Source organism: Rutilus rutilus (assembly GCF_951802725.1).
Source record: "Rutilus rutilus genome assembly, chromosome: 17".
Classification (NCBI taxonomy): domain Eukaryota; kingdom Metazoa; phylum Chordata; class Actinopteri; order Cypriniformes; family Leuciscidae; genus Rutilus; species Rutilus rutilus.
In genome coordinates, this window is record NC_140230.1 from 17742749 (window position 1) to 17754914 (window position 12166).

At 41.4% G+C, this 12166-nt stretch overlaps 1 protein-coding gene across 1 annotated transcript; it reads left to right on the forward strand.

Moving 5' to 3' along the window:
- The first annotated feature begins 65 nt into the window (after positions 1–65).
- On the forward strand, positions 66–10908 carry znf526 (zinc finger protein 526). The gene is made up of 8 exons (XM_084384695.1): positions 66–472; positions 2435–2807; positions 2898–3058; positions 4057–4164; positions 6890–7680; positions 7770–7896; positions 8366–9952; positions 10036–10908. Exons 2-8 carry the CDS (start codon positions 2552–2554, stop codon positions 10195–10197), a joined length of 3192 nt encoding a protein of 1063 aa, XP_084240821.1. The 5' UTR covers positions 66–472; positions 2435–2551; the 3' UTR covers positions 10198–10908.
- The last annotated feature ends 1258 nt before the right edge of the window (positions 10909–12166 follow it).

The following is a 12166-nucleotide window of genomic DNA, read 5'->3' on the forward strand; positions in this document are numbered from 1 at the left end:
TTCAATCACTAGACTGTCCATCACAGCAGCTAGAGTTTGACAGGCAGTCTTTCTATCCAATCAGCGCCTTGCACAAGCCACACGCGAACCCCCATGGGGCGGGGCAGCACAGAGCAAGAACAGAGGCCAGACAAACGGTACATTTCCATACCCACGATCTTGTTTACGTTAATAAATACTCAACGAGCAGTGCGTCGCGCTGATTACTACTGGTTTCTCGCGGTGAGAAACGCATTGTGAACACCGTAAAGACGAGCGCTGCACGAGGGATTGCCCATCTGCAGCGTGCGAGGCGAGGTTCGGAAACGGTTGGGGAAAGAAGGCCTCCCCTCAGCGATCTTAGACCTGCGGGGAAAAGTGAAGAGCGCCGCCTGACGACCGCCGTACAGCGGGGTGGCTCGCTCAGGAGACAGCGGTGCGCTGCATAAACTCTGGCAAAATCTGAAGAGCGCCACCAACTGCTCGCCACAAGGTAAACAACTCGTGTGAAACCTGCTAAATGCTGTTGTCTGTGTGCACTACATTATTACTGCCTAGATAGAAGTTGATTGATAATAATGCGTATTGTCAATCAGTTGGATTTCAATATCTGCACCCGTAATAGTCTTCTCGTTTATTGATACTGATAGACAGCAAAATGTGGACTCTTTATATTACACAACTGCCATATGTCATGAACGGATTAGGTAAAATATGAAGCTAAAGTATGAGAATTCTACTTGATGTGCATATAATATTAAATAAATATTTTCATAAATATCTGACAGTGTTGACAAAAAGTAGGGACACAGCTGTGAAACCTTATAAAAAAGAGATATAAAAATACTAACCTTCTTTTCTCAAGACCTAGTAGTAATATTAAAGTCCACATGAAATCAAATGTGACGTTTTTTTATTTTTTTTGGCTTTCAGTATGAATATGTTAGCCTTACTGTTATCCATAAGCTAGTGTGCTCCAAAACAATGACAAAATTCACTTAAGCATTCAAAACAATGACAAAATTCACATAAGCAATAAGCATTTAAAACGTAGGATGCAGCCGAAATCGCATACTTACTATATAGTAGGCGAAAAACAGTATGTGACAAAAGAAGTATGTCTGAATTCACAGTACTCATAAAAGAGCAGGCAAAAAGTATCCGGTTGACCTACTTTTTCCGGCGAGATTCTGAAGTGTGCATACGATGGACACTTTACTATCCCGTGAGGCCACAGGAGAGGACTGGCAGTGAAGCGACGTAACTGACGCTGGTAGGTCACATGATGGTGACAACATGGTGAATGTAGTATGTCCAGATTACATTCATACTACACACATTCTTATTACACATACTTTTTTAGCGGTCGTAAAGTAATAACTTATTCAAAATAAGTACCTAAAGAGAGAGTATTTGACTTCAGATATAGCCACCGTCTCTCACTTCCGCCAATGTGGATAAATGATTTTGATGACATCCCTCTGCACTTCAGCTTCTTATAAGATTTTCTGTCCAATCAAATGCTCTCTAGAATCTAAAGCGTCCAACCCCCTACATTATAAATAGATGCTGAAGCTGCGGCTAAAATCCATCACTTGTTCACACATTACTATTTTCTACATGGTTCGAACAGTGTAAATATGCTTTACATTTAGACAAATGAAGTCTGGTTTCACGTTATTGTCATGCAAACTGCCACAGCGCGCACACAGTCTGCTCCGGTCCAGAGACGACAGCACAGAGAGGATAACAGACCAGAAAACATATCACACCCCTTTGAATTCTGCACAGAATGCTATATTTTAAAGTGATATGGAGGAGATTAGGAGGAGAAACGATTAGAGATTAGGAGGAAACTGCGGCTTTAACGAGCTCAACGGCTCTGGCCGAGCTGTGTTATAAACTAAACGCTATTGGCTTTTTAAAAAAAGGGGAGGATCTGTTGGATATGTCCAGCCCTGTCTTCCTGTTTCAGTGGAAATTACGTCAACACATTGAACAATGCTGCGCGTTTTAAGTTATTCGAAGCCCGTCCTAGGCTGATTTGTATGCCGGGGTACATATCAGCTTAGGACGGACTTCGAATATTAAACTTAATATTGCTACTAGGTTGAGAAACACTGATATAAATGGATTACTGGGTTATGGTCTGGTATTGAATGATAAAATAAAGAGAAAATCAAATGAAATTGTACAGTTGTGTTAAGAACGTTATAGCGACCATCTCAAAGTGGAAATGTTACTTTTTTTTTTAAACTAAATGGCAGATAAAGTGGTTTGACATGTTTTGTCCCATGTCTCGATGATTATATAAATTATGTCTGTAATATCTAATTATTGGCCTGTGGAAATCTGCTCCTAAACGATAAATGGAAGTGCAAGGCCAGACAATTTGTCTGGGACTCTGTCTTCTGACAAATCTGTATACATTGGATTTTCTTTTTTTTTGTTTCAGGTTGTTTTTAGGCTTAAGATTCATATCTGGCATGAGAATATATACTGAACCCAGTGGCTGTGACTCATCATAACCCCAGCAAAAGTCTTCGCATCTGAACAGGTTTAAACTGTTACCATGAGTGAGCAGGAGTATGTGGAGCATCAGTACATGTGCAGTGAGTGCCAGCAGCTTTTTAATACGCTGGAGGAGGTGCTGGTGCACCAACAGATCCACACCGGGGCAGAGGGGGACGAGGTGGAGATCCTGCCGAGCTTTGAGGACTGTGACGCTGGAGAGAGCCAGTATCAGTGCCTGGAGTGTGGAGCCATCCTCAGGAACCCTGACGAACTGCTGCTGCATCAAGAGCTGCACATGAGAGAGGCAGGCCAGGGTGAGTGCGGTGTTTATTATGTGTGCTGTACACGTCAGATTGTTTCCTTTGGAAGTGCGTGTAATCAGCACCTTAATGCTTTATTTTCAGAGCTATGTGAGGTCACAGAGGTGGATTCTGTCGACGCAGAAGTGCCAATCCAGTACCAGTGTCTGGAATGCCTGGCTCTCTTTGAGACACCTGAACTGTGGTTGGCACACAGACAGACACACAGCAGAAGCACCACCCACAGCAGCCTGAACGCTGACACAGTGAGCACACACACACACACACATAAACAGAGCTGGGTATCCATGCAGATCTGATTCGCTCAGCTTCCGGTTCATTTGGGAATGCTCCAGCTGTAATTTTAATTTGTATATGAAAGAAATTCTCTCTCAGCTAATGAACCTTTTGACTTTTTTGAGTTGTTTATGAAAATGGGAATTTTAAATGAACAAACTATGCAGTTATGTGGATACCAGCAAAATAAAACAATACTTAAGAAGTAGTGTAGATATTTTTATTTATTTAATGTTTATTTGACAGGGACAAATGCATAGAACATTGCTTTATAAAGAATACAAAGTAGATGCCATGCATACAGGTTTATAGCCATGACTAATTTGCAACCCCTGTCCCTGGTTAGGCTTGTAAAATTTAAAACAGAAATGACAGAGTATTGAATTAAAAATGTATAACTATTAAAATACATACAATAAATACATCCTATACATGCAATAAGATATGGGCTTAAATGGATGTAGAAATCACTATAAAACAGAGTCTAGACACATTTAACAATACAAAACACAAAAGTGTGTATATGTCTGTGCATGCTAACATATGCAACTTTATGTTTGTATGCATTGTGTTGTATCCTGTACAGTCAGTGTTCACAGAATTGTTTCAGTTTCAGCCATTGCTTTAAATGTAACCTTATATATATATATATATATATATATATCTAATATTGACATACTAAATAAACAAAACGAATCCGTAATATCAGATTCGAGCTAATAACTCTTGTAGTGTCAGTAAGACAATATTGCTGTCTAATAGAGAAATCAATTATTAATATATGTGAGCTGTCTACACTTGTGGTGCTCAACAAACAAGTTGCGTGGGTACATATTCAGAGAATAAAAGATTTGTCTTGTCATTTAAAGAATCATTATCAAGATCATTCAAATGAATATTGTGATTAATCAGAAACTCTTACTGTTATCTTTTAAACAGTCTAATTTCATTTTGTGTTCTGTTTCAGGAATATGTTCTTCAGGCAGATGGTACAGTCACTCCGGTTCAGTTGCTTAATGTGCAAAATCTAGTTCTGGATGAACAGAGGGCAGGCCAGATCCTGACCCTAGCCCAGGTCTGTTGCATACTACATACATTTATACACACACAACAAATACATTCTTTCTGTAGTTAAAATATGGTGTCACAAAATTTCACGGGTATAAAAATAAAGAATAAAAATCTAGATAAAAAATAAAAAAATACTTAAAATACACGACACATTAAAAAAACGTAATGTTGAGTGCTGAACTTCCATCAAGCTTTTCGTGACAAAAATATTTTTTGAGATGGTTTTCGTTGAATTAATCAACAAATCTTCAGCCACAGCTGCCATGTAATGAGATAAACACCAAAGCCTGTCAGTATTTGGCAACTTCAGTTCAGTAAAGGTGCAGTAAGCCATTTTTGTAAAACGCTGTTGAAAGTGGATCGGAAAGAGCACCACAACAAACTTGTAGCCAATCAACACTCTTGATGAGAGAGTAGAGAGAGAGAGCAAGAGGGGGATTTGAAGAAAGAGAGATGGCTGAGAGACTTTACAAAAGAGTAAAGGTCAGAGGAATATCACTGGAAAATGAAGGGTTATGATCAGGCAAGAGCTTTAGGACCAGTGTTGTTTTTGGCAGCACTTTTAGTTTTAGTCTTAGTTTTAGTCTTTTGGACGAAAATGCTTTTTAGTTTTAGTCACATTTTAGTCACTTATAAATTTGATAGTTTTAGTCAAGTTTTAGTCGACGAAAACACAAAAAAGTTTTAGTCAAGTTTTAGTCAATTTTAGTAAAAAAAAAAAAAAAAAAAAAGTCTTTAACAATTTATTTAGGTTAAAAAGTATTGGAAATAGGCTTAGGTTTGACAGGTTGTAGGAAGTGTTGCAATTCATAATTTTTTTTTGTGAAAAATAACCCCTGAAATGATTACTTCTGGTGAATACTGTGGAAACTAATTGATACATTTAGATAAATATATTTCATATAGCATATTATAATACAACGTATTAGGCCTAATGCCTTTATATTTATAGAATAGCAAAGTAGGCCTAATCAATATACAAGACTGAACCACATAGATGTGAAATATAAAGGCTATCATGATCATTTTGCCAACAATGAACCATGGATTTGTTTAGTTTATAATACGTTTTATTTTTAACTTAAACAAATACAATAACATTCAAAACTCACCGGCTTAGACTGCATTTGAAGAAAGATAAACACAACAGTTTTCTGTAGCCTTCTGTGCGAATTTATTCAATAGAATTATTAGATTATCTCCTGATGCGTGCTGCTTAATATCACACACTCCGCCGTGACAAACGAAAAAAAAAAAACGCGACGGCATATGGTACAATTGGCCTTGTATTCATTGTCCCTCACGCATTCCAGCCACGGGTATTTTAATCCCATTCAATTTTACATTTCTGTGCTCTTTTCTTTTTCGCCGGCTGCTCGGAGGTCATTTTTACATTTCCCGCTGTTGTCACTTGTCGTCATCGTTGCTACGATACGTGACTCACAATGACTGAAACGACCAATTAAAAGGGCATTCTCTGATGATGTTCCAAGATGTTAAAAAAGCTACGCTGATCATAGACAAACAGGGGGAGAAATTAGTATCTACCGCACCGTCGGTTTTTTTTCTCATAGCCTACAAATGTCTTTGTTCATAGTCTGACATATTAGAAGCTATGTGTCTGTCATGGATTTGCACTGAATTAATTCTCAAAAATACGGAACGGAACAAGACTTTATTGTGTCAAATACGTGATGATTCAACCGTCAGACGTGTAATAATTTTCGTTCCATCTCGTCTCGTCAACGAAAACTCGAAAACGTCTCGTCATGTTTTAGTCACCTTGGAGCCATTTTTAGCTAGTCATCGTCGCGTTATCGTCATAAAAAAAAGGTGCGTCAACGAAATCATTTCGTTATCGTCATCGTTGACGAAAACAACACTGTTTAGGACCCATGTTAAAGGAACACGCCGACTTTTTGGGACTTTAATCACTCCGCAGAAGTAGCAGTGCTCCACCTTCTGAGAATATAGTTCCCAGTATGTTTACGGTTAGAAGATGGCTGTGTCTCATGTGACCTTGTTATTCGTACACGCTGTGACTATACAAATAACAACATGTATATAGGAAAATGTTGGTGTTATTTTGTCACTTATTGGGAGCAGAATGCTAGATGGAGCCGCTTACCTCCAGTCTTTGTGCTAAGCTAGGCTAGCGGTGGGTGCGTCAGACAGAGTTACGCACGCACAGAGATGAGAAGGGTATGTATGGACTTATCTAACTCTGGGGGATACGGTGAATAAGCTAAAGTCCCAAAAAGTCGGCGTGTTCCTTTAATATAAGAAAAGCTTTCTAGCGCTGGAGAGACCTGAAGGCCTGAAAACTGACGCTGAGGTTGGGTTGTCTCTGCTCCATACGGAAGTCACATTGGTTTTCGTGTGTGTGCTGCTGGCGACTAACAACGAACTCTTGCTTGTATAAACTCTGCTATGATAAAGAAGAATGAAGGGAGGGGGGTGTGTTTGTTTGGATATCTACAGTATTCAACAATGAATCTCAGAAATCGCTTACTGCACCTTTAATATTTTTTCAAGAATTGTGCTTGGGAACATTCTTACGAACTTCCAGGAAATTCGCTTAAGACATATCTTGAATTCGGCCACCAGGTTGTTCCCATCTTATTCATTCTGAAGGTTCAGCGTGATAATGTCTGTGCCTATTGCCATATTGTTTTAGGATGTTGTAGATCCCTATTTCTTAGCTTACCCTTGTTGCTTTCATTTTTCAGGCTCTACGAGAGCAAGAAACCCCATCTAAAACTGCAGGCGCTCCTAGAACTATGCTAGTGCCAGCAAACGCTTCCATGCCCGGCTCCACTTCTGCGATGCTCCGTCTACAGTTCTGCTCCGCCCAAGCCATCGCTGACGGTTCTGCCTCAGCTACTCTCCGAAAAGCTAAACTCCTCGCCCCTCTCTTACCCACCGATCCTATCCGGCTGGACAATGTGACCACTTTGAACCTTCTCCCTTCCTCTGGCCAGGTGAACACACTAAAGAAGGAAAATGAGGAAATTTTAATTATCCATCCTTATGAGTGTTCTGAGTGTAATCTGCTGTTTAGCACACCAGAGGATTTCCTTCAACACCAGGGGGAGCACTTCTTAGGCCAGGACAAAGAGAGTGGGGACACTGGGGTGATGGTGGGGTATGATGACAGTTCTGGGGTTAAGGAAGATGAAGGAAGAAGCGACGGATCAGAAGAATGCAGCAAAGTTGGCAAAGTTAGTGGTGGGAGACGTACGTACACTGCCCGCTCAGCTGCTTTGGGTTTGACGGCGTCCGTCTCATCCAGCAATCTTCAGTGTGAGGAGTGCAAAAGAACGTTCACCTCTGCCAATCGGCTTGTGGCACACCTTCGTGTGCATGAACAAGGAACACACGAGTGCCCAGAGTGTGATAAAGTGTTTAAGAAGTTGGTGTCCCTTCAGACACACATGCGCACACACTCCGGTGAGGCACGTTTTCTGTGTGTGGACTGTGGACATGGTTTTACCACAGAGATGACTCTTATGATACACAGGTAATACAAACTCTACAGCCAAATATCATAACTTGCTTGTGATTTGCAAATCAAACATTGCATTTTTGTGTTGTCTTCCCCACTTTTAGGAAATCCCATACATCTGAGCCACTGCACAAATGCCCATTTTGCGCCAAAACCTTCACCAACATGACCAAGTTCTTGTACCATCGCCGCACTCACCGAGTACGTGAGCCAACCACTCCAGTCTCTCAGGTAATTGTCGGTTTTAGGAAATTAGCAATGCACAAGATCAGCATCGTGTTATTTATCAGTCGATATTAGAGATAAATTTGTCTAATTTATCCTTATTGGTCAATATTGTATATATATCGGGCAATATTTCCCCTATTATATCCGTTAGATTATCTTTGGCCTTCACAAAATTGAACTCGATCTTTAAAAGCAGTTGGGATGCACTGATATTACAATTCTGTCCAAAACTGATATTTTGATAATTATGTTACATTTTTTGGCTGATAAGCGACAAATGCCTCATATTAAAATTCTATACTGTTTTGTCTAAATAAAAAATAACACTAAAAACTAAAATCAATTGAATGTACACTGTTAGTGCTTTTATTTGTTTTATCCACAAGGACCCTTTATATACTTTTCTTTCCTTAAGATGGAACTGAATGTGAACTGTTAACAACAAGAAAAAATATGTATCTCCCCTCTGCAGTTTGTACTGGCACAGCAGTCTCCTCTATCTATCATCCAGAGAGCAAGAGAACGAGAGACTGCTTGGAGGAAAGAAAGACAGTTGGTGACAATTCCTCCTGTGAAAGATGACAGAAAAGAGTCAAGCGACACAGGTCCTGTGCTCATTGAAGGTATTGCCGTGGTCTCCCAGTCTTCAGAGCCGACAGAGAATGGGCTTTATGCTGAACACTCAAACACAGAACAAGACCAAAATGGAGGGAAAATGCTGACAGACGACCCAAACCATTCAGCTACTGCCTATGTGGAAGGAGGAGGAGGGGGAGAAGAGGAAGGTAAACGCAGGACTCCTGCTGCTGAGGAAGATCCAAAGTTTCCGTGCTCTATCTGTAAAAAAAGATTCTCCTCGCAGGTCCGTCTGTTGCGCCATCGCCGAACGACTCATATGACCGAAAGGCGTTTTAAATGCAACATCTGTGGGAAACCGTTCAAAAAGCAAATCCATCTGCGAAACCACCTGCGCACGCATACGGGCGAGCGGCCGTTCCAGTGCAGCGTATGCGGAAAGACCTTTTCCTCTCTTGCTAATCTTTCCCGCCATGGACTCACACACACGGGAGTTCGTCCGTACCGGTGTGACATTTGCCACAAAGCCTTCAGCCAGTCGTCAAATCTACGTCAACACCGTCAGCATCTTCACAGCAATGCAACACCCTCGCCCTGTCCAGACTGCTCTGCCACTTTCATCCGTCCTGCTAAACTCGTAGCTCATCGTTTCCTTCACCACCCAGGGTCGCCGGCACCTTACCCCTGCCCGCACTGTCCCGAGGGGTTCTTGCGCAAGCGGCAGCGAGACATACACTGTCTGGAGGAGCATCCCGACCTGACTCAGCCTCACTGCATCTCCCAGGACTCCCAGGTTAGAGGTCAGCAGGGTTCAACAGATGACACCGAGCAACAAAGCGCTCCTTCAATGACCAAACCCAATCTGGATTGCACTATTTGCGGCAAGCGCTTAAACTCTCCTGCAAATCTTCGCCTGCACCAGCTAAGTCACGGACTTGGGCCCGGCCGGCCACGAGGCTCCAACTCCGGCCTTGGGAAGTCTCATCCCTGTCCGGTGTGTGGAAAACTGTTCGTTTCAGCCTCAAGCGTTACGCTACACCAGAGAGTTCACACCGGCGAGCGTCCGTATCCTTGTGCGATCTGCGGAAAACGTTTCCGCCAGAACACGCACCTGCGGGAGCACCTCCGCACCCATTCGGGTGAGCGTCCGTTCCGATGCGAGTTCTGCGAGAAGGGCTTTGTGCAGAGCATGCATCTGGCAGAACACCGGCGTACACACACGGGCGAGCGGCCGCATGCTTGCGGTGAATGTGGAAAGACATTCAAAACCGTTTCCAACCTTAGGAACCATCGGAAGACTCACGCTCGCTCCCAAAAGCAACAAGAGCCGGAGCACAGCGGAGAGGCAGTGCTCGCAGAATCCAACTCAGAAACCGTCACTGTTGTGGAGGCGTCCGATATGGACATGGCAACAGCTATACCTTCTTTCTGCCAGCTTGGACAGCAGCAGGTCTTTCAGATACAGACATCTAACCTGACACAGGTCTGTATGCTTGTTTTGCTTTGTGCAATTTTGGTCAAATCTTTGTGCACCAAGTAATGGTTTATATTTTCTCACTGTTTCAGACTCAGGGCACTCCCACTATCATGTGTAATGAGTTCGGAGAGACTATAGCCATCATTGAGACAAGCGGAGACCTGGCAGAGGCCATCGAGCTGTACCACACTGCACTGGAGGGTGGCATCAACATGGAGGCCATCACTGTGGACAACCTGCAGTTGTTATGAGAGGACAGTGACCATCATCTTGGAGATTTGAATATCATGATTAAAATGAGCTTAAGTAATGTCAGATGGGTCAGAACAAGCATCGAGACAAAAAAGGACAAGTTGAATTAGGCCGTCTAAGACAAGGTGTTGCAAATTCAAGACGTTGTATTGATTTCCATTGAAGTTCTTGAATGTGTGAATAAGTGTACCTCAAAAAGCCACTCGAATAGATCCATTCAAATATTTTTCAGCCTTGTTTAGACTTTTTTGAGACAAAAATAGGGCTGATTTTAGAGGATGCAACTGAAGTCTGTGATAAAATTGCTCCTGTTTTGGGATTAGGAATGGACAGTCTGGCTTGCTGATGACACTCTTGTTCTGACAGAAGGCATGATGACACAGATTTAGAAAGAAATACACCCATAGACAGTGGAGCAAGTTGATACCACAGGACGGCTGAAAATGACTCCTAGTTTACATTCTTGAGCTGCAGTTATTGCGAGGAGGTAGTTTAAGGGCATTGAGCTGAGGAACAAAACAACAGGGAAGAGGGAAAACAAAACATGTTAGTGCTCATCATGGACAGACATTATGCACCATCACTGCGATGGACAAAGGAACCCCATGTGTTACATACATCACATTTCTGTCTGTACACTGAATGTTTGTAGCTTTTTTTAATGTTATGATGCTGATTTGGAGAAGTCTTGCTAATAAACTTTAACTGTTCGTCTTTGTCTCGCTTGTAATTGCTTTGAGGAAGTGCAGTTATAACAGAACTAGCCAGAAATCACGATGTCACCTTAAAGGGACAGTTACAAACTGAACATTCTGTCATCATTTCCTCTATTCTGTGGAACAGGTATATATTTTGAAGAATGTTTCAACTGTTTTGGTTAATACAATTAAAGTCAAATGTTGCCGAAATAACATTGGAACGCCCCGACTTTCATTGAATGTACAAAAACACAACGACACATTTTGAAAATGTTCCACAGCGAAAGTCATACAGGTTTGGAACAATGTGAGGGTAGGTATATTACAGTTTTTCTCAATTGCTAAAACACTAAACCCTATTGTCTGAACCAAATGCTCAGTTCCCTGAACCCACTGATTGAATCAATCACTCTTTTGGCAAAACCATAAGCACTTTTCACCTGTTTAGACACAACTTGCCAACACATTTTCATTGTGATGCACCTGTGCTGCATAATGTTGAGCACAGGTGACAATAGTCAAACACAATTAAAGCACAGGTGTCACCACTTGAACACAACAACTCAAAATTGATCACACTTGTGGCTAATGATGTGAGGGAACATATACAGTAAGCCAGTTCAGAGAGCACTGTTTGTGAGGCCCTACAATGGATAGAAATCTGAGAGGAAGAGTTTGTGTGAGAGGAGGTCGGCGAAGACAAAGAACAGTAATATCTGATGAAATCAGAGCTACTGTGATTGACCATGTTCTTGTCCATGGTATGAGCATGAGGGAGGCTGGACAAAGGGTACAACCAAACATCAGTAGATTCACTGTGTCCACCATAATCCGAAGATTTAGAGAAAAGAACAGGTAATTACCTTTTTTTGACATTATAGTACAGTATGTAAATGTTGACAGCAATTACTGTATGACATACTATATACTGTACCACAGTATACTGTAAGTAAATATGTTTCAGTACATCACTGTACCAATGTACTGTAGTATTGTAATGGAGGGTTGGTCTAACTCAGTGGTTCTCAAACTTTTTCGGTAATTCTTCCCCACTTTGGACAAGGGGGAATTTCCAAGCCCCACCTGCCTCAACATGCTAAAGAAATAAAATGTTCAAATTTATTGAATTAACAAGTAGTATCAGTATAGTAACAAGTTATATCTAAATACAAACTATCTACATCAAATAACAGAAAGTTAAAAAAATACACAGTGCAGCTGTGTCATAATTTGCATGAAATTCAAAAATAGAGAAAATAAAAGTGCAGCT